The sequence below is a fragment of the Quercus lobata genome, chromosome 2 (assembly GCF_001633185.2).
Source record: "Quercus lobata isolate SW786 chromosome 2, ValleyOak3.0 Primary Assembly, whole genome shotgun sequence".
In the NCBI taxonomy this organism is placed as follows: Eukaryota; Viridiplantae; Streptophyta; class Magnoliopsida; order Fagales; family Fagaceae; genus Quercus; species Quercus lobata.
In genome coordinates, this window is record NC_044905.1 from 70,538,497 (window position 1) to 70,557,717 (window position 19,221).

At 38.9% G+C, this 19,221-nt stretch overlaps 1 protein-coding gene across 1 annotated transcript; it reads right to left on the bottom strand.

Annotated features, from left to right (window-relative positions):
* Positions 1-1,334: 1,334 nt before the first annotated feature.
* LOC115976396 (probable protein S-acyltransferase 7) lies at positions 1,335-6,838 on the bottom strand. The gene is made up of 5 exons (XM_031097648.1): positions 6,305-6,838; positions 5,008-5,190; positions 3,120-3,416; positions 2,303-2,536; positions 1,335-2,190 (listed from the first exon to the last, which is right to left on the bottom strand). Exons 1-5 carry the CDS (start codon positions 6,389-6,391, stop codon positions 1,666-1,668), a joined length of 1,326 nt encoding a protein of 441 aa, XP_030953508.1. The 5' UTR covers positions 6,392-6,838; the 3' UTR covers positions 1,335-1,665.
* Between the last annotated feature and the right edge of the window lie 12,383 nt (positions 6,839-19,221).

Genomic DNA, 19,221 nt, shown 5'->3' on the forward strand with positions numbered 1-19,221 from the left:
AAGTTCTACTAGAATTTGTAATTATTGACAATTCTTTAGTTTTATTTATTTTACTAGTCGTAGACCCAAGCATCATGTGGAAATATATAATTATTTTAAGATATGGTATAATGTATAAATTATTCTCAAAATTTTATTGTAGATAATTTGTTCTTTCTAAAAATTAAACAATTTATAAAAAGTAATTTTCACCTCTATTTTTAAAAATATATAATTTTATCATTTTTGGTGTTTTTGATTGATATATATATATATATATGTATATTTGAAGTGGTCCATATTTTAATAAGTATTGTTATTACGCATTATATTTTCCTCACTTTTTTTGGTACAACTAAAATTCTTATGTTTCAAATTTATCATTCAAATTTCTCATTCTCTTAAAGAGATTATCATATAATTACAATTAGTATTACTCAAATAATTGATAATAATTTCAACCCGAACCTAAATTTTCCTATTCTTAAGTAAGTACACTGAAGTGGACCAAAATGGATCAAACTAGACTTAATGGGCCAAAATGGACCAAAGTGAACCAAGTAGACCAAAGGGAACCAAATTGGAACAGATGGACCTAATTGGACCCAAACGGACCAGAAGTCTTGTGACTTAACTAGTTAACACCTCAGGTCCTCATGATATTTACAATAGAGACATTGGATTCAAATCCCCTCCAATTATCACATTATAAAATAAACAAAATACCATTCCATGTAAAAGTTAAGCCTTCACTAGAGGATGTTTTGTTTTCAGCTATTAGAATTTGTATATTGCTCTTTTGGATTGTGATCAGGGGCAAATAATGCCTCTCACGGTTTATGTAAATGGGTTAAGGTGTTGTGATCCAAACTCTTTTTTTTGGTTCCTTGGTCCTCCACCCCCACCCAAGTTGTTGACGATATTTTTTTTTTAACCAAAACTTCAAATTAAAAACCGCACAACAGTTTAACGCATTAGTAGTAGAGATTGTTGACTTTTTTGGCTTAATTTAAAGATTACATTAATTGATATAATCATATAAGATTTCTTTAGCTTTTTCTTCTTTCTCCCCCAACCCCCAAAATTGACCAAGAGTCGCTTTTTTAACAAGCTCTGTTGGTACTAGTGGTGGTTGGGTTGGGTTGGGTGAACAATTAAACAAATAAGCTCAATTCACTTATAGAAGTTGACAAATTTTTGTTTCAAAATTGACTTAGTCAAGTTTAAACCAGTTCTCAATCCCATTATCATGCCCAGGTCAGGCAAAGAGCTTAATAATAAGCTACGCCTGCCCTAACCACTAACTGTCCAAACCCTATCAAGTGCAGCCCAGCCTAATTTTACAAATCAAAGTATAGCAATGAAAATTATTGCCCCACTAGAAAGAGATGGGAGTTAGCCAGATAATTGACACTAATTCCACAATTGCAATACAACTAGACGCTAAATAATTCCACAAATGTGGTACCAAAACCATGACTCAAGAAAAGCTCACTCTTATAACAACACACCACAACAGCCAAATCAACACTTACAACCCAGCAAAAGTTCCCCCCACCCTCCCCATTGCAAATAATATTAAGTGGAAGTTGAGTGACGAATCGTGAAACTTCAATGAATCCACTCTACACCAACCAAATCAAATCCCATCTCATTTCCTAAGTCCAGTAATCCATCATACATTGGCTATGAATTTCGGTTCTCGGTTGTCAAGGTGCTGCTGCTACTCCCACCAACACGGTTTGGCTCCCCCACTCTTGCTGCCAAAGCAAGTACTTCGGGTGACATTTCCCAGCTACCACTTTTCCTTCCCCAACTGGATCTCCTGGGATGTATTCCGGCACGCTCCCCTGGGGCATCTACTGTAGTCCTTATATCTGGAGCAATTTCACCTAATTCACCATCCTTTATATTCATGCGATCATTACTGTTAAGTTGCGCTTCACAATTATCTGCCCCAGCAGCCATGTCTTCCCATACTGTTTTCCTGCCCATTTCTATGTCCTCCACAGCTTTCCCCATATTTGGACTCATAAAACCCCCACCCGCTGGCCTTGCAGGTAACCCAGCTTCCCTTGGCACCTTTGCCCTGAAATTGTTCTTGGACATGGGAATGCTGGTGCAAAATATTTCCTTGAAGTTGTCCACCACTCCTTTGTTAAAGGGATTAGCTCGTCGATCATATCGATATCTGAAATTTTCATATGTTGTCTGCAAAAGCAGATATGAAAACTTGTCCGTTACTAACAGGGGAATTAATTTAGGGCAGATGCATAGAATTCCACACTATAGGGTTGGGACATGAAGAAGATGGATATCATACCTGATTTGTACTGATGAGATATAAATGGAAGGCAGTAAGGCCACCAACGAACCACATAGATATGAAAGTGTAAACTATTAGCACAATGGAGGCTGGTGTTTTGATCATTGCTTTCCAAATTGATGTCTGCTCTCCTTCCATGATCCTTCTGATGTAGACCCAGCAGAATGCAAAGACATATATACAAAGAAGGGTCGTCGAGAAGACAAACATGAAAAAGAATCGATAGTTTCGCTGCAACCAGAATTTAGATTTTTCAGATATACTATTTACACCCAAAGCTTTGAGCATCATCAATTCAACTCATAACCAGAAATATGAGTCATTCAATATAACAATTTTAATTCAAATTTGAACTAAACTCATTTGATCAATTTTCAGTCATGCTTATCTTCAGTCAGGCTGATAATCATGAGCTCCAGCCTCCAGCCCTTCCAAGCTACCCCATGGAGGTGGTCTCTAAAATGATTTAAATTCCAGTGTTTTCTCCAGAAAGTCTTTAGGCTAAGCAAAAAAGTTTAGAGGTGTGCTCAAGATCATTAGATTTGAGTCCATCTAATATTTTCCCTTATAGAAAAGCTCATGTTTCTCTTAAACTAATGAAACAGTCTACCCATGAACAATGATGCAGCTTGCAGAACCTCAACCAACGCCCACCACCCACACCCCCCCTCCCCAAAAAAAAAAAAAAAAAAAACGTATAAAATAAAAAGGAAAAGAAAACGATATGACATAGTAAACATAAAACAGGTTTTGGTACTGGCAAACATGCACCAAAAAAAAAAAAAAAAAGCTCCAATCAAAGGTTGTGACTTACCCGCCCAATACACTGCCCAACCCAGGGGCAGTGGTGGTCAAATCGCTCCACACAGTTATTGCAAATTGAACAATGTGAGCAGCGAGCAGGTCTGTAAAGCATGCAAGTATCACAGTATTTAATCTTTATAATGATCCCATTGACCTCTACTTCCTTGATGCGAGGCAAACGTAACTGTGGAGTTTGACTAGCCCCAACTTCTACATTCCCATCAAAGCCTTCTGGTTCGGGAGGGTGTGCATTGCGTGGAATTATACCAGGATCTCTTCCAGAGGTTAGCAGAAGAAGAACTAAAATCTGTAAAAATAAAATAAAGTAAAAATGTTAAACCACTTAGATTTCATTAACAGAAGGTCATTTTGACTACTTCTGACACAGAACAAGCCAAAAAAAAATGCAACAACAAAAATTTTAAAACAGAAAATAAAGATTGAAGGAACCTAGGAGACAACACATAGGCTTTCTTGGAGTCAGCACCAAGTGAAAGAATACAAGGAGTCAGCACCTATAAAAATTGCAACTGACTCCAAAATTAAATAAAACCAAACGAAATTAAAGTTTCTTTGCACTTCCCGCATCAGCTTCAAAAATTGCAATTGCATATTGAAAATATTGTCCAAGCTTGTTAGACAGAAAAAACTAGCCCATGCAAGACCTAACCAAAAGATGAATGAAACATTTAGGCACTTCCGCTTTTGCGACCACATAACCCTGTCTCTGGCCATTTTCAGTCTAGAAAATTTGGCCAATCAGTGGCTCCTGGTACATTTATTTGTCTTTGTATCTGTCAACCTATTTCTGTAATTGATTCCTCCTAGTATGTTATGTATCTATATCACTATAAGTTTACTACTTGTCATTATCCACACACACACAAACAAGTACATCAGTGGCCGTGAAGCTCATGCACTAAAGAAAAAATATCAAATGCAGAAACACAAGGGGTTCTACTACTTGCAAAGATTCTGAAACATGAATTCCGATAACTCTCCTGCATCACTAAACAAGCTTTTCTCAAGCCTCCATAACTAGAGGTAGCATATTTTTCTCTCACCTAGGATCTACATAGTTTGACTCAACAGTTGCTCTGCATATTCTTTTTCAGGTAAGTCAGCATGCCAAATAGTTTTGATTTCAAAATACATCCATCATAAAGTTTTTGCAATGATTTTGTGTATAGGTAATCCAAACAATAAAAAAAAGAAATTGATGGCTATTGGAGCATCATTTGATAAGGCAAAATAAGTCAAACCATATAATCACCCCTCCCCCCTTCCCTCTCTCTCTCTCTCTCTCTCTCTCTCTCTCTCTCTCTTGGGCCAGATGTGAGGCCTTAAAGATGCAAACGGTTCTTGGTTGGTAGGTTTTTCCTGCCATATAGGGCAATGTACCAACTATTAACACTGCAGCTGAACTCCATAGACACCAAGAAGGCTTGTCCTTGAACAATGGAGGGGCTCGCAGAAATTATAATCAACTAAACTCTGTATTCTATCTCATTCAAGATTTCTGCATGAGAAAAAGACCACAAAACTCTGCTGTTCAACATGCAATGATGAAACACATTTCTATGAAAGCTTCCTGGAAAAAGTTGGAGATTATAATGATTTAATCCATTTTGTATCTTGTAAAAATCATGGCGGTTTTAGACCTTTCATGTATCCTGACTACTAAAGGCTGCTACACCACATGCTGTAGCTACATTAACTGATATCTTAATTCCAAAAGGAGATTATAAACAAACTTGAAATTTATCTTTCTTCAGTACAAAGAATGCCAAAGCAAACTGGTCCTTATTAAATGTCATAACATCAACAACATTGGAAAACAATAAAAAATGCAAAATAAAGTAATAAATACTATATGTGTGCAGTAAAAGAGAACTCACATAAATAGTGAACACAACAGAAACAACCATTATTGATACTCCCCAGTGATTAGAATAGACATCCATCAGTTTTCTGGCAACAAAGACACAGAAAACTGCAACAGGAGCAACGATAAGAAATATGGTCAATCCCAGTGATCTTACATCTGGTCCAAATATGAACCTTCCCTGAAGAAAAAATATCTGCAAAAGAGCAATGACAACAATTAACACCTTAGCAGAACCATAGAACTATTCTTCATATGATCTTCAAAAAGAAATTACAAACCTCAAACACAATAAGAAGCAAAGGCTTTATTAACTGTTTATGAACAACTTGGACTCAACTTGAGAAAAAAAATTGTTTATGTTTGTCTATTTAGCAAATGAGCCAAGCTCAAGCCTAAATTTAGGATCTACTTTTAAATAAGCCAAACTCAAACATAATATTGTGTTCACAAGCAAGCTCATGAGTGTGAGGTTTGATTTAAGTATAAATTATATATGTTTTATATGCATACATGTAGAAAAACGTACTTATATAGACTTGGGATTGGATTGCATAAGTTTGTAAATGTTTTTATGAATGACTGTGTAAGTTTGTAAATAATTTATGATAGTATAAATAGTCCATTTTGTAGTAAAAACTATGTATAATTGTTAACAATACAATGTTGGAAAATCTAATTTTTACAAGTTCATAAACGAAAAGCATTCTATCTTAATTAACTCAACTAGTACAATTTCTCAAAGAATAAGCTAATCAAGTAGCCTGTGAACAAGGTTGAGCTTGTTCAACAAGAAAATGAACCGAGCTTGTAATCTAACTTGGCTCATGCTCGAAATAAAATTAAATGAACAATCTTGAACTACTTATAATACTCCGATTCTTTTACATCCCTAACTCTATATGTAACTAAAAAATATATATAATAAAGGCACTCAACAAACAAAACTGAAATGAATGGGCTAGCTAATCGAAATTAATTGAAAGAAAGCAATTGAAATGGTCAGTAGAAAACATCATCGTTTTTTGCTAAATAAGAGGGTACCAAATTACTCTCACTGTCTTTAATTAGGCACCCAAAAAAAAAAAAAGAGATAATAAAAAGTTAGCGAATTTGTTTAATCCAAAAATAAACTAAATATATACGTTCCTAGTAAAACATTCTCGGAGCATTATTCTCTGTTCAGATTCTAATCTATTAAAAGGCAAAGCAATATTGTACGAAAAATTAGAAATAAAGACGAGAAAAATAGAAAGTGAAAGAAAAGAGAGAAAGAGAAAAAAAAAGGGGAAAAAGAAAAGTGGATATACATTGCTGCCTTTCCAGGCTTGGTAGACCCGTAAATCGTTGGATCCGGACCCGGGATCCGATCGCTGAGGTGGCGGAACCACGTACATAGTGTGTGACTGTTGAGTCTCTTTCTGAGCTTAATTTAGAGATAAAAGGATAAAAGGATCCTCTATATTTATTGAAAGGAGGGTAAAAAGAGCTTAATCTAGTTGCTCGGTTATGGTTTTTAGGGTTTGGGAATCGGGAGGGATGGACACGTCAGATTCCGGCGAGCTCATCGATTAAGTTCTGAGCTCAGAGAGAGAGAGAGAGAGGGTTTGGTATTGGTTTGGCAAAAGCAAAAAGAGACTGTGAGAGAGAGAGAGAGATGACTGTGAGAGTTGTGTGCGTGAGGGAGGGGAAGCCTTTACAGCATTGGGTGTGTGACGTGGCGAGGTTTGATTGGGCGGTGAATGTGAGTTGGACCTGTGTGGGGGGTGGTTGTGGGACTTGCCGCTTTTCTTTTTTAATTTCTATTTTGGGGGTCTCGTTATTCAAACAGAGAGAGAGAGAGAGAGGATGCGTATGCGATGTTTTTATCATAAGAAGAAGGGAAGGAGAAAGGAGATCGGTCATCGTTTCGCTACTTCGCTCGCTGTCCCAAATGGACCCTTTCTTTTTTTCAATCCTCCAAGCTACATCAATACGAATACGATACCTCTCATTCTTTATTATTATTATCATTTTTTTTCTTACTATTGTTGGGATACCAACATTTTCATAATCATCTTTACAAGTAGTAAGTGATTCTAATTTTATATAAAATAAAATAAACTACATGGTAAGTTATTCATGGATATAACTTGGCGCCAATTTGGAATAAAGTTTAATATCCTGTCAACTTTACTCTAATATTTTTTTACTCTCCCTCGATTCAAACGGGTAATAAAGACAAAATTTGATTACAAACTTTGTTGTAACTAATGGTTACAATTCCCACTAAAAAAATTAATATAATTATATATTTTGAAAGTCTATCTGTTGGATTATATATTCTATACATTCTTTAATATACATGTCAAATTTTGTGTCAATCGGATATTATTTACTATTTGATTCGTACATTTATTTTTTATATATAATTTTAGATTACAAAAACTTGAAATTTAAACATTTGATTGATGACATAGTAATAGTTATTGATCTTTGATTTTTTGGAAATTTTGCAGGCATGAAGTATATAAGAAGAAGATGTTATCCAACAGTGAATTTGTCAAAATTCACATCTAATAAAAAGATATTGAGTGAAGTTGTAGTTTTAAGCTACAATCAAATTTGAAGTCTGATTTTGTCCTAAAAGTAATGTAAGTATCAATCTTAACTTAGCATGTACTTTAAAAAATAAATAAAAAACCAAGTAGTTGCAAAAATGAATATGAAAATTTTGGTGTATCCCAAGATTCCCAACAATATTAAAAAAAAAGAAAGAAAATGTTTTTCTCTTCAAATTCCTTATATATCTTTTTATTTGATGTAAATTTTGAAAATATAATTGTTGGATTGCATGTTTTTATCATATCATTTATGCTTGCAAAATTTCAAAGAGATCAAAAATCAATTAGTATCTATGTTATCAATGATATGTTTAAATTTCAAGAATTCCAATAAAATTCAAACACATGGTAAAAAAAAACCATATAGTTTCATTTACCAATAAAACAGAAATTAAGTTATTTATCTTTTTAAAAGACAATTAAATTCAAAATAGTTATGTGCTTGGTTTCATTGTTTATAAAAAAAGAACACATGGTTTCATTCACCAACAAAACAAAATAGAGTTATTTGTTTTTTCATAACAATTAAATTGAAAATAGTTATGTGCTTAGTTTCATTGTTTATCAAAAAAGAACACATGGTTTCATTCATCAACAAAACAAAATAGATTTACTTTTTTCATAACAATTAAATTCAAAGCAGCCATGTGTTCGGATTTAATTGGAGAATCATATGTATTGCATCTAAAGAATTTGTACCTAATTTTACTCTATTATCATTTTATCACATTATTGATGCTACTTTTATTTGCATCAATCAATATATGTTAGTTATATAATTATGGGGGAAAAAACTATGATAATATAAAATTCTGTGTGTTCGGTATGGAAGACTTTGGTATAAGAAAATTCCATAGAATACATGAAAATTTAGATTTTCGTTTGAGAAAATTTTAAAAAATTACAATTCCTAAGAACATCACAATTCACATGAAACGCAAGAATTATAAGGTCATAACTCTTATCTTTAGGTAGGAAACATATATATTCTAGTATTTCTTGCATATGTGAAAATTAGTAATGTGATATCTGAATCCAACTTTTCATTTTTTTAATGTTTTAAAATTAACTAGATAGAATAAACTTTATAACAAAAATAGTTATAATTTTCATATTTAAATTCTTGAAAGTTTAAACTCACAAAATTTTATCATTTTCACATTTAAAATTCTCAAATGAATAAGTCTACCGATGACGACAATGCTCATGCAATGATTTAAATTAGGTGTGATATAGTATTAAACAATAAGTAGCCAAACAAGTGGGATTCTAAACGTTCCTTTCTAAACAAATTTTTTAAGGGATTGCTCGTAAACAGTTTAATTCTATACATTTTTAATTTGTTGACATTGACGCGAAGGCAAAGTCATCAACTAACAGAGTTGATAGTTCCTCTCAAAACCAATGTTATAAATGTTATTCATGGATACAACTGTCTAATACCTGCCCCTTCCCTCTCCAAATTAATTCAGAGGGTAGGAGAATTAGGGGAATAAGAGAGAGGAATGGGCATACTTATTGGAAGTGACGAGACTGACGAAGTCAACCTCCTTGGACGGTGTCATTGATATTGACGAAGTAACCTTGACAAATGAAACAACTACACCTCTGACGAAGGTAAAGAAGTCATTCAATACAGTCAATAAATAAGGCAGACAATCAAAAAGTCAGTTGGACAGACTGTTGGAAGACCATTAAAATCCACATTACTGGGGAAAAGGCGTTACTCAAAAGAGCATTAAAACCACCATAACAGCCACAAGGGCTAGGAGCTAAGAGAATGAATATATATAGTCCTCACCCCTCCAACGGAAGGTACATTGACACATAAACCGAATCCCTGGTTATTTTTATACTTCATTATTCACTATAAACTTCTTATACTAACTTTGGCATCGAAGGTGTTGTGGCAGGGCACCACACTAGTGACCATCGTGAGAGATTGCTATTTCCACGGCATCGCAGACGAATATCGGACTCCATTCGGACGTGTTCGTTACGACTGACGAGTCTATACCTTATCAGTTTGGTGCCGTTTGTGGGAATGTGACATTTTCGTGCTCCGATCCGAAAACGTAGTATCAAATTCTATATATCCAAATGGAGTCTAATTAGGACACAACCACGTTGGTTTAGCAAGTCCAGGCTCTAGCGGCCACCGTTGAAGATCTCACTAGGCAAAATCAGGAAATGAGGTTGCGGCTTCAACAGGAGGAGAATCGATCCAGAGCCAATCAGGAGGATGAGGGAGATAGCCGTAGAAGAAGTGACCGTCAAGGGCCTGTTACTCCAGATGATCAGAACTCAGATCTTCTCCGAAAGATGAGGAAGGAGATGGACGAGCTGAGGAACGCCATTAAGGAGAAGACAAACCAGAGCCTAGATAGAATAGTCAAGGCCACATATTCTCCCTTCACTACTGCCGTCCTAGAGTGCCCAGTGCCGTCAAAATTTCGATTGCCCCAGCTTGAACCGTTTGATGAACTTAAGGATCCCCAAGACCACCTCAACATTTTCAAGACGACACTAGGCCTTCAACAGCCTCCTAATGAAATATTGTGTCGTTCCTTCCCTACCACTCTGGAGCTACAAAGGAGTGGTTCACGAAGTTGCCAACTTCGACCATCGATAACTTCGAGCAGTTGAGCAACACCTTTTTGTGCCACTTCGTCGGGAGACAACGCCCCAAGAAGCCAGCAGACCACTTGCTTACTATTAGACAAGGGGAGAAAGAAACCCTTAGGTCGTACGTGAAACGATTCACGAGAGAGACCTTGGAGATAGACGAAACTGACGACAAAGTGCAGTTGATGACCTTTAAGGCAAGGCTAAAGTCTAGAGAGTTCGTGATGTCACTCGTGAAGAATCCTCCTAAGATGATGGCAGAGATGCTCTTGAAGGTACAGAAGTACATGAATGCTGAAGAAGCACTAGCCGCCATAAGAGACGTAGAGAAACCAACAGACAAGGGAAAGAAGGAGGACGATCGTAGAGGACAAAAAAGGGAGCGTCTAGATCGCCAGACCAGCGAAGGGAGTAAACGGAGAGATGAAAAAACTCCTCAAACGGTAAAATTTACTCCTTTAGTTATGCCTGTTGACAAAATTTTGGCGTAGATTAAAGATGAGCATTACTTCAAATGGCCAAAGTCATTACATTCGTCCCCCAACGTCCGAGACAAGAAGAAGTACTGCCGGTTCCACAAGGACCATGGTCACTATACAAAAGATTGCCGGGACTTGAAGAAGCAAATAGAAGAATTGATACGGAAAGGAAAATTACAGAAGTATGTGAAGAAGGGAGAATCCAGCGGGTTTAAAGACGATGATAAAAACCAGCGCGGGTTCTCGCCCAAAGATGAGGATCACATGTCTCAACGACCACAAACCATGATCAAGGAAATAAGAACGATCACAAGTGGGCCATCCACGAGCGGGTCATTCAAGTCTCTCAAGAAAGCATATTAGAGGCAGGTGAACAGCGTGCACACGACACCTTCGTTTAAACAGATACGTGCGAACAAGGACATGTCATTCAGTGAAGAAGATGCTAGAAAAGTGAAGCAGCCTCATAACGACCCACTAGTCATAATGCTCACAATAGAGGGATTCAATACGAAGAGAATCCTCGTGGACAATGGGAGCTCCGCAGACATCATCTACCTTCCTGCTTTCCAGCAGCTAAAGCTAGATCCAGAGAGACTACACTCATTTGATTCCCCCCTCGTCAGTTTCAGTGGGGATAGAGTATATCCCAAGGGTATAGCAACTTTGACAGTGACAGTGGGGACCTACCCAAAGCAGTTGACACAACAATTAGACTTCTTAGTGGTAAATTGCCTCTCATATTACAATGTGATCATTGGGAGACCCATGCTCAACCGGTGGAAGTCAACCACGTCCACCTATTGCTTAAAGGTAAAATTCTCAATTGAGAACGGTGTCAATGAGGTAAAAGGAGATTAGGTCCTGGCCAGGGAATGCTACCAGGTCGTGTTGGCCGCAAAGGAGAACCATACATGGATGATCGAGGAAAAAGAAGAGGATAAAGTGGAGACCTTAGAGACAGTGGAACTGATTGAAGGAGAGGCAACAAAGACGACAAGAATAGGGACGATGCTAAGTCCCGAGATGAAAACACGGCTCATCCAGTTCCTTAAAGAAAACCTAGACATCTTCGCCTGGACTCACGAAGACATGCCAAGCATATCTCCAAAAGTTATTCAGCATAAGCTGAACGTAGACCCAAAGAGAAAGCCCGTACAGCAAAGACGACGGGTCTTTGCCCCAAAACGGAACCAAGCGATTACAGACGAGGTTAACAAACTATTATTAGCGGGCTTTATCCGAGAGGTCTACTATCCTGATTGGCTCGCGAATGTCGTCCTAATGAAGAAAGCAAATGGAAAATAGAGAATGTGCATGGACTTCACAGACCTGAACTTCACAGACCTGAACAAAGCCTGCCCTAAAGACAGTTTCCCTTTACCAAGAATAGACTAGTTAGTGGATTCTACAGCAGGGCATAAGTTACTGACATTTATAAACGTTTTCTCAAGATACAACCAGATAAGAATGGCCGAAGAAGATCAGGAGAAAACTGCTTTCATCACGAATCATGGGCTCTATTGCTACAAGGTGATGCCCTCTGGGCTAAAGAATGCAATAGCAACCTACCAAAAGTTAGTGAACAAGATGTTCAGCAAGCAAATTGGCAAGAATATGGAGGTGTATATGGATGATATGCTTGTCAAGAGTAAAGAAGAACTTGCCCACCTAAACGACCTAAAGGAGACGTTTACCACCCTCAGACAATACCAGATGAAGTTGAATCCCAGCAAATGTGCCTTTGGCATATCCTCGGGGAAATTCTTGGGATTTATGGTGTCTCAAAGGGGGATAGAAACAAATTTGGAGAAGGTATAGACCATACTCAACATAACATCGCCCAAGATCGTCAAAGAGGTCCAGAAGCTCACAGGAAGAATTGCAGCTCTTAACAGGTTCGTCTTTAAAGCAACGGACATATGCCTGCCCTTCTTCAAGACCTTGAAGCAGGCCTTTGCCTGGACTGATGAATGTGAAGCAGCCTTTCAGGAACTTAAACGATACTTGAGTAATCCACCCTTCTTAAGTCTATCCAAGGAAGGGGAAAATTTATATTTGTATTTGGCAGTCTCAACCACGACCGTAAATGCAGCTCTCATTCGAGAAAAGGAAAGAAAGTAGCTCCCAGTTTACTATGTCAGTCAAGTTTTCCAAGGTGCAGAAGCTAAGTACCAAAGGATTGAAAAAATTGTCTTCGCATTAATAGTGGCCTCGCGTAAATTGCGACCATACTTTCAGGCGAACCCCATCCTGGTGATGACGGATCAACCCATCAAGAAGTCCATGAACAAGCCCGAAGTAGCAAGGAGAATGGTACAAGGGGCGATTGAACTTAGCCAGTTCGATATTGAGTATCACCCCAGGACAACCATTAAGGCGCAAGCCTTAGCGGACTTCATTGCCGAGTTCACCCTCTTGGACAAGGATAACTTTACCAATGAAACAGAGCGATGGACAGTACAGATCGATGGTTCGTCAGCCCAAAGGAGAGTAGGAGTCGTTATAACCACCTCTGACGGAGAAGTGCTCAAATATGAAGTTCAACTAAAATTCTAGGCTACCAATAACGAAGCTAAGTATGAAGGAATAGTGACGGGATTAAAGCTTGGTAAGGCACTCAGAGCTAAGAACTTGCTAGTCCAAAGTGATTCAAAGCTCGTGATAGGGCAGATTAAGGAAGAATACGAAGCAAAGGAGGAGTGAATGCAAAGATACCTCAAACTAACAAAACATTTGACTCAGAACTTTGATAATGTAGAATTTGTACAGATCCCAGAAGCCAAAACATGGTAGCAAACGAAGTTACAAAGCTAGCCTCGTCGGAAGAAGGAGCGGCGAGCATGGGCCTAATGACGGAGGTCCAGAAACGCCCTAGCATCGAAGAGATCTCCACTTTCGCAATCCAGAGCGCTGGTAGCTAGATGACACCAATCATATCCTTTCTTTAGGATGGGCACCTCTCTCAAGATGTCAAGGAAGCCAAAAAAGATCAAGAGGAGAGCAGCCAGATTCACGATTCTTAACGACAGACTATACAAGAGAGGCTTTTCCATGCCTTACCTGAAGTGTGTTAACGAAGAAGAAGCCAAATATATTCTAGAAGAGATCAATGAAGTAGTTTGCGGAGAACATGCAGGCCCCAGATCGCTGGTAAGTAAAATTGTCAGAACAGATTATTTCTAGCCCACAATGCAGATAGATGCAAGGGAGGTCGTCAAGAGGTATGATAAATGCCAAAGGTTTGGGAATGTCCAACGCCTTTCAACGAAAAGACTGACTATAATATCTTCCCCCAGCCCTTGCACAATGGGGAATCAATATTGTCGGCCCACTGTCTCAAGGTAAAGGACAAGTGAAATTCCTTTTAGTCACCATTGATTATTTCACAAAGTAGGTCGAAGTAGAGGCGCTAGCAACCATCGTTGAAGCCAGGATCCAAAACTTTGTGTGGAAAAACATAACTTGCAGGTTCGGGGTTCCACGGATGATCATATCAGATAATGGGCGGTAGTTCGATAGTCAAAGTTTCAGGGATTTCTGTTCAGGCCTAGGGATCAAGAACCAGTTCTCATCCCCGGGACATCCACAGGCAAACGGACAGACAGAGGTAACGAATCGAATACTACTCAAGATAATCAAGGCCAAGTTAGACGATGCAAAAGGTGTCTGGCTGGAATAATTACCCAGCGTCTTGTAGGCCTACAGGACCACGGCAAAAACCTCAACAAGAGAAACCCCCTTCCGACTCACCTACGATACTGAGGCAGTAATCCCGGTTGAGGTGGGAATAACCAGCTCCAGGCGAGAAATGTTCCATGAAAAAGATAATGACGACCAGCTATGAGTCAACCTAGATTGCTTAGACAAAGTGAGAGAGAAAACCTATGACAAGATGATGAAGTACCAACAGAAGATGGCTGAGTATTATAACAAAAGGGTGAACCTCAGACGACTCAACATAGGAGACCTCGTCCTGCGCAAGGTCACCCCAACAACCAGAGACCCTACCCAAGGAAAATTTGGCCCCACATGGGAAAAACCCTACCGGGTCGTCAATTATTCCTAACAAGGCAACTATCACCTGGAAACAATGGACGGGCAGAGGCTTCCATGACCATGGAACATTGAGCACTTGAAGAAATACCACCAATAGATGTAACAGACAATTGTGTTCATTCTTGAAAGAAATAAAAGGGACTATTCAGCCAATATTTTAGTGCAAGCAAATCTAGTAAAAAAAAAGGCCTCTAAGTAACAAGAGTCTGCCTTGACGGATGTAAGTTACTGACGAAGCCATAAATATGACAAGATCCCTTAAATGGGTGTAAGTCATAAAAATTTTAGCAAAGTAACAAAATTCTGCCTTGATGGATATAAGTTATTGAAGAAGCCACAAACATGACAAAATCCCTTAAATGGGTGTAAGTCACAAAATTTTTAGCTAAGTAACAAGATTCCGCCTTGACGGATGTAAGTTACTAACGAATCCATAAATATGACAAGATCCCTTAAATGGGTGTAAGTTACACAAAAAAAAACATGGTTAAGTAACAAGATTCTACCTTAACAGATGTAAGTTACTGACGAAATCATAAACATGACAAGATCCTTTAAATGGGTGTAAGTCACAAAAATTTCGGCAAAGTAATAAGATTCTGCCTTAACGGATGTAAGTTATTGAAGAAACCACAAACATGACAAGATCTCTTAAATGGGTGTAAGTCACAAAAATTTTAGCTAAGTAACAAGATTCCACCTTGACGGATGTAAGTTACTGACGAATCCATAAATATGACAAGATCCCTTAAATGGGTGTAAGGCTGTGTTTGGTTCCCGTAAAATATTTTCTGGAAAATAAATATTTTTCGAAAATGCTATTTTCGGGAAAGGAAAATATTTTCAAGTGTTTGGTTGCATTATGAAAATTGTTCTAGAAAATATTTTCATATGTTTGGTAACATTCTGAAAATACTATTTCCCACCACCACCCACACAAAACCAACCACCACACAACAGGAAAACCACCAAAACACCACCACCCACACCACCACAACAACAACAAAAATCAAAATCACACAGAAATCAAAATCACACAGAGAGAGAGATTGGTTCGTTGGTTTCCGGTGAAGTCGAAGGCTCGTGGGTCGAAGGCTCTGGGTCGAAGGCTCTGGGTTCATGGCGTGATCTGGGCTTTGGGTTTGCCAGCGAAGTCGAAGATTGGTTCGTGGCGCAAAGGCTCTGGGTCGCCGGCGATGGGCTTTCTCTTCTTCCTCTCTCTCTCTCCCTCTACGCGCGAGCGCGATCTCACTCTCACTCAGCTCTCTCTATCTGTTTTCTGGAAAATGAGATTTGAAGGTAAAATAAAAACGGAAATGATTTTACACCCCAACACATGGTCAACTGAAAAGCATTTCCGAAAAATTTATTTTCCATGCGCAACCAAACATCTGCATTTATCGAAAAGCATTTTCGGAAGTGATTTGAAGCCAAAACAAACACAGCCTAAGTCACACCAAAAAAAAGAGCTAAGTAATAAGATTCCGTCTTGACGGATATAAGTTATTAACGGATTCAAAAGGGACAAGAACCTTACAACAAACATGCTCAAGAGAGAGCATCTTTTGAAGGGTCACGACTAAAAGCTGTGGACAAAGAAGGGGAAGGGTCTCAACTAAAAATTCTCTTGCTAAGTACAAAGCATTGACACAAAAAGGAAACTACAGGAACAGAAATGGCAAACAAGTAAGTATGCAATTGCTAGTTTAATTGAAGCCCAAAAATAGCGAACAATTGCCATTGTCTTTACATCTGGACCAAAGACCCATAAACACTGGGTTAAGATATTTTTCTCAAAACATATTAAGAAAAAAAAAATATTTTCAAGTAATAAGTTCAGGCATCAGCAGCAGCATCATCACCAGTAGGAGCGTCATCAACAGGAACATTCTCGGGAGTGTCACCCTCAGGAGCCGAAGACTGGGTAGCCTCGTCAATTGCCATTTCCTTGTCCACCTCTTCAAGGTCCAGGTTCTCTAGGTTAACTCCAGTAGGAAGCTTAATGAGATACCTCCACAAGGGCTCAAAACCCTTGAAGTACCAAATGAAAAGCACTGTGTTATACTCGTCAGTCTGCTGAAACGCCTCAACGGACCGAGCGGCAATGGTCTTGAGTCTTTCCTTAGCTCCTAGAAGCTGTTCATCCTTTTCCAGGTTCAGCTGACGCTCAACCCTGATGTCGTCACTCAAGGTCTTAATTTTTTCCTTCATAGTGTTGGCCTCGTCCATAGAATCAATAAGTGACTTCTTCATTGTGAAATTCTCCGACTCCAAAGCCTCCATCCTGGATGTTAGAGAAGCCACCTTGGCCTCTTGGGTAAGGTACTTAGAAGTAATATGAAGGCTCTCCCTCAACACCTGAAAAGAACATTGAATCCATCAGTACAACGATAAGAAAATAAATAAATAAATAAATAAAATAAAAAGGAGACTAAAAGTTGCACGAGCATGTTACCTAAACTAATTTATGGACGTGACGAGTCGCAGCCTCATTGAAAGACGCGCCGGAAATGGCCTTCAAGTCCTCTGCAGTCACGGCCCCGTGCGCCCTTTCCACCGCCAGGCCCTCATCATCCCAAACGCAAGACAGAATGGAATTGGCTTTCTCCTTCCCTTTGTCAGTCACCCGAGGCCTTTTAGAAGTAGGAGTAGGGATCTTTTCAACCAAAGTGGCTGGAGAGGCCGTCCTCACCATCTCAGTACCAGAGACAATGAGAGTGACGGAGGCCAGTGGAGTAGCCGAGGAGCCCTTCCCTGTGATACGCACTGCCCTTTTCCCAAGGTTGGATAGCGGCTCGTCCTTCTTTAATCTCATCTTCGCATACAAATCTTTGTTAAATTTGGTCGTCATTTCTGCAAGAAGAAAACGCTTATGAAAAAGAAAAACCAGTATATCTAAGGAAATCAGTACTGACGAATCTAATACTTACTCTTTTTCCCTTCAATTTCAAGATTACGCAGGACAAAGGCAGAAGGCTCCGGCCCGAGGAAGTAGAAAGCAAGAGTCCCTGGGTCTACAAGATCGTCCCAGTTCTCAATTGTTTGCACGTATTCGATTGCTTTCTCCACACGCCTCTTATACCTGCTCTTAAGTTTGGGCCGTCTCTTAACTGCGTAAAGCAAAAAGTAAAGGAGTCAGTGGTGGTAGTGGTAAACGCAACAAAACTTAAATGATGAGAAGTAATAATGACGCACCTAAGGTCAGGGTTCCCCATCGACGATGTAACCTCGGGAGATCACCCCAAACACCTCTAGAGGGAGTCTCAAAATCGTCCCCAGACACAAAGAAAAACCTAGACTTCTAATATTTAAAAAACAAAGGTAAACCCTTGATGATCCTGGTCTTCCGTTGCCAAGGCACCAATTCATAGTACCTGTGCTCTTTAGACTCTTTCAAGCGATATAAGTAAATAAGCTCATCTACTTTGAGCATACCTCCGTCCGTAGCGGCTAGTCATATCCCCATACAACTGATCACTATCCTCCATGAGTTGGGCATAAGCTGCCCAGGAGCAATATCAAAGTGGTCCAATAGCTCCATAAGGAAGGGATGGACAAGAAACCTCAACCCACAGATAAAGGCAAACTCATAAAAGCACACCTCCCCGAGGAAGAAGTGACACGCCCGATCCTCTTCATTGGGTAGACGAACCCTAACTCGCTCCGGGAATTGGAACCTATCCTTAAATCTACCTAGAGTGTTAGCATCCAATCCACACTCCTCCTTGAAAGTATGAAAAGCCCTAACCTCTCGAGGGGTAGAGACGGCAGTATCTCCCTCCACTAGGTCACCGCTAGACAATAACCTAGTCTCGAGTTCACTAGACCTAACCTTAGACATTCTCTCCCATTCTCTCACCAGACTCTGGAACTAATCAATTGATTGACGAATCAAAGGCAACAGAGTGGCCAATGCAATGCTCAAACTATTACCCGTAAAAACAAAACTCTCAAGGTGCGGGAAAACGCCTAAAGACCCTCCTAAGCACACAAAAAGGAAAGAAATTGAGGGGCAAGTTATCTTAATCTCAGAGCTACTAACCATGGAAAACTAGAAAAAACACAAAGGGATGAAATAAAAGCTAAATCCCCAAGAAATCAAAGACAAACACCAAAAGAAAAGGAAAGGAGAGAAAGAAAAAGATTAGAAATTGTATTGCAATAATAAAAAAGAAAAAGGAAGCAAGAAAAAGAGAAGGAGAGTACCTCAAAAGGCAGATGAAGGAGGCACCACCACACCGCACACCAGCTTGAAGAAGAGTTGCAAAGGGAAATTAGGAAAGAAAATACTCAAAGCAATGATTGGAAGTTTTAAGAAAAGTAAAAAATGAGAAGAGGAGAAGTTTAAAAACCAAAGCTCAAAAAACTAAAATTCAGCGAGAAACCCAAGAGTCATTGGAGCATTAACTCCACTGATCAGAACGTGCCACGTGACCACGATGCATGTGGCGCCACCACTAT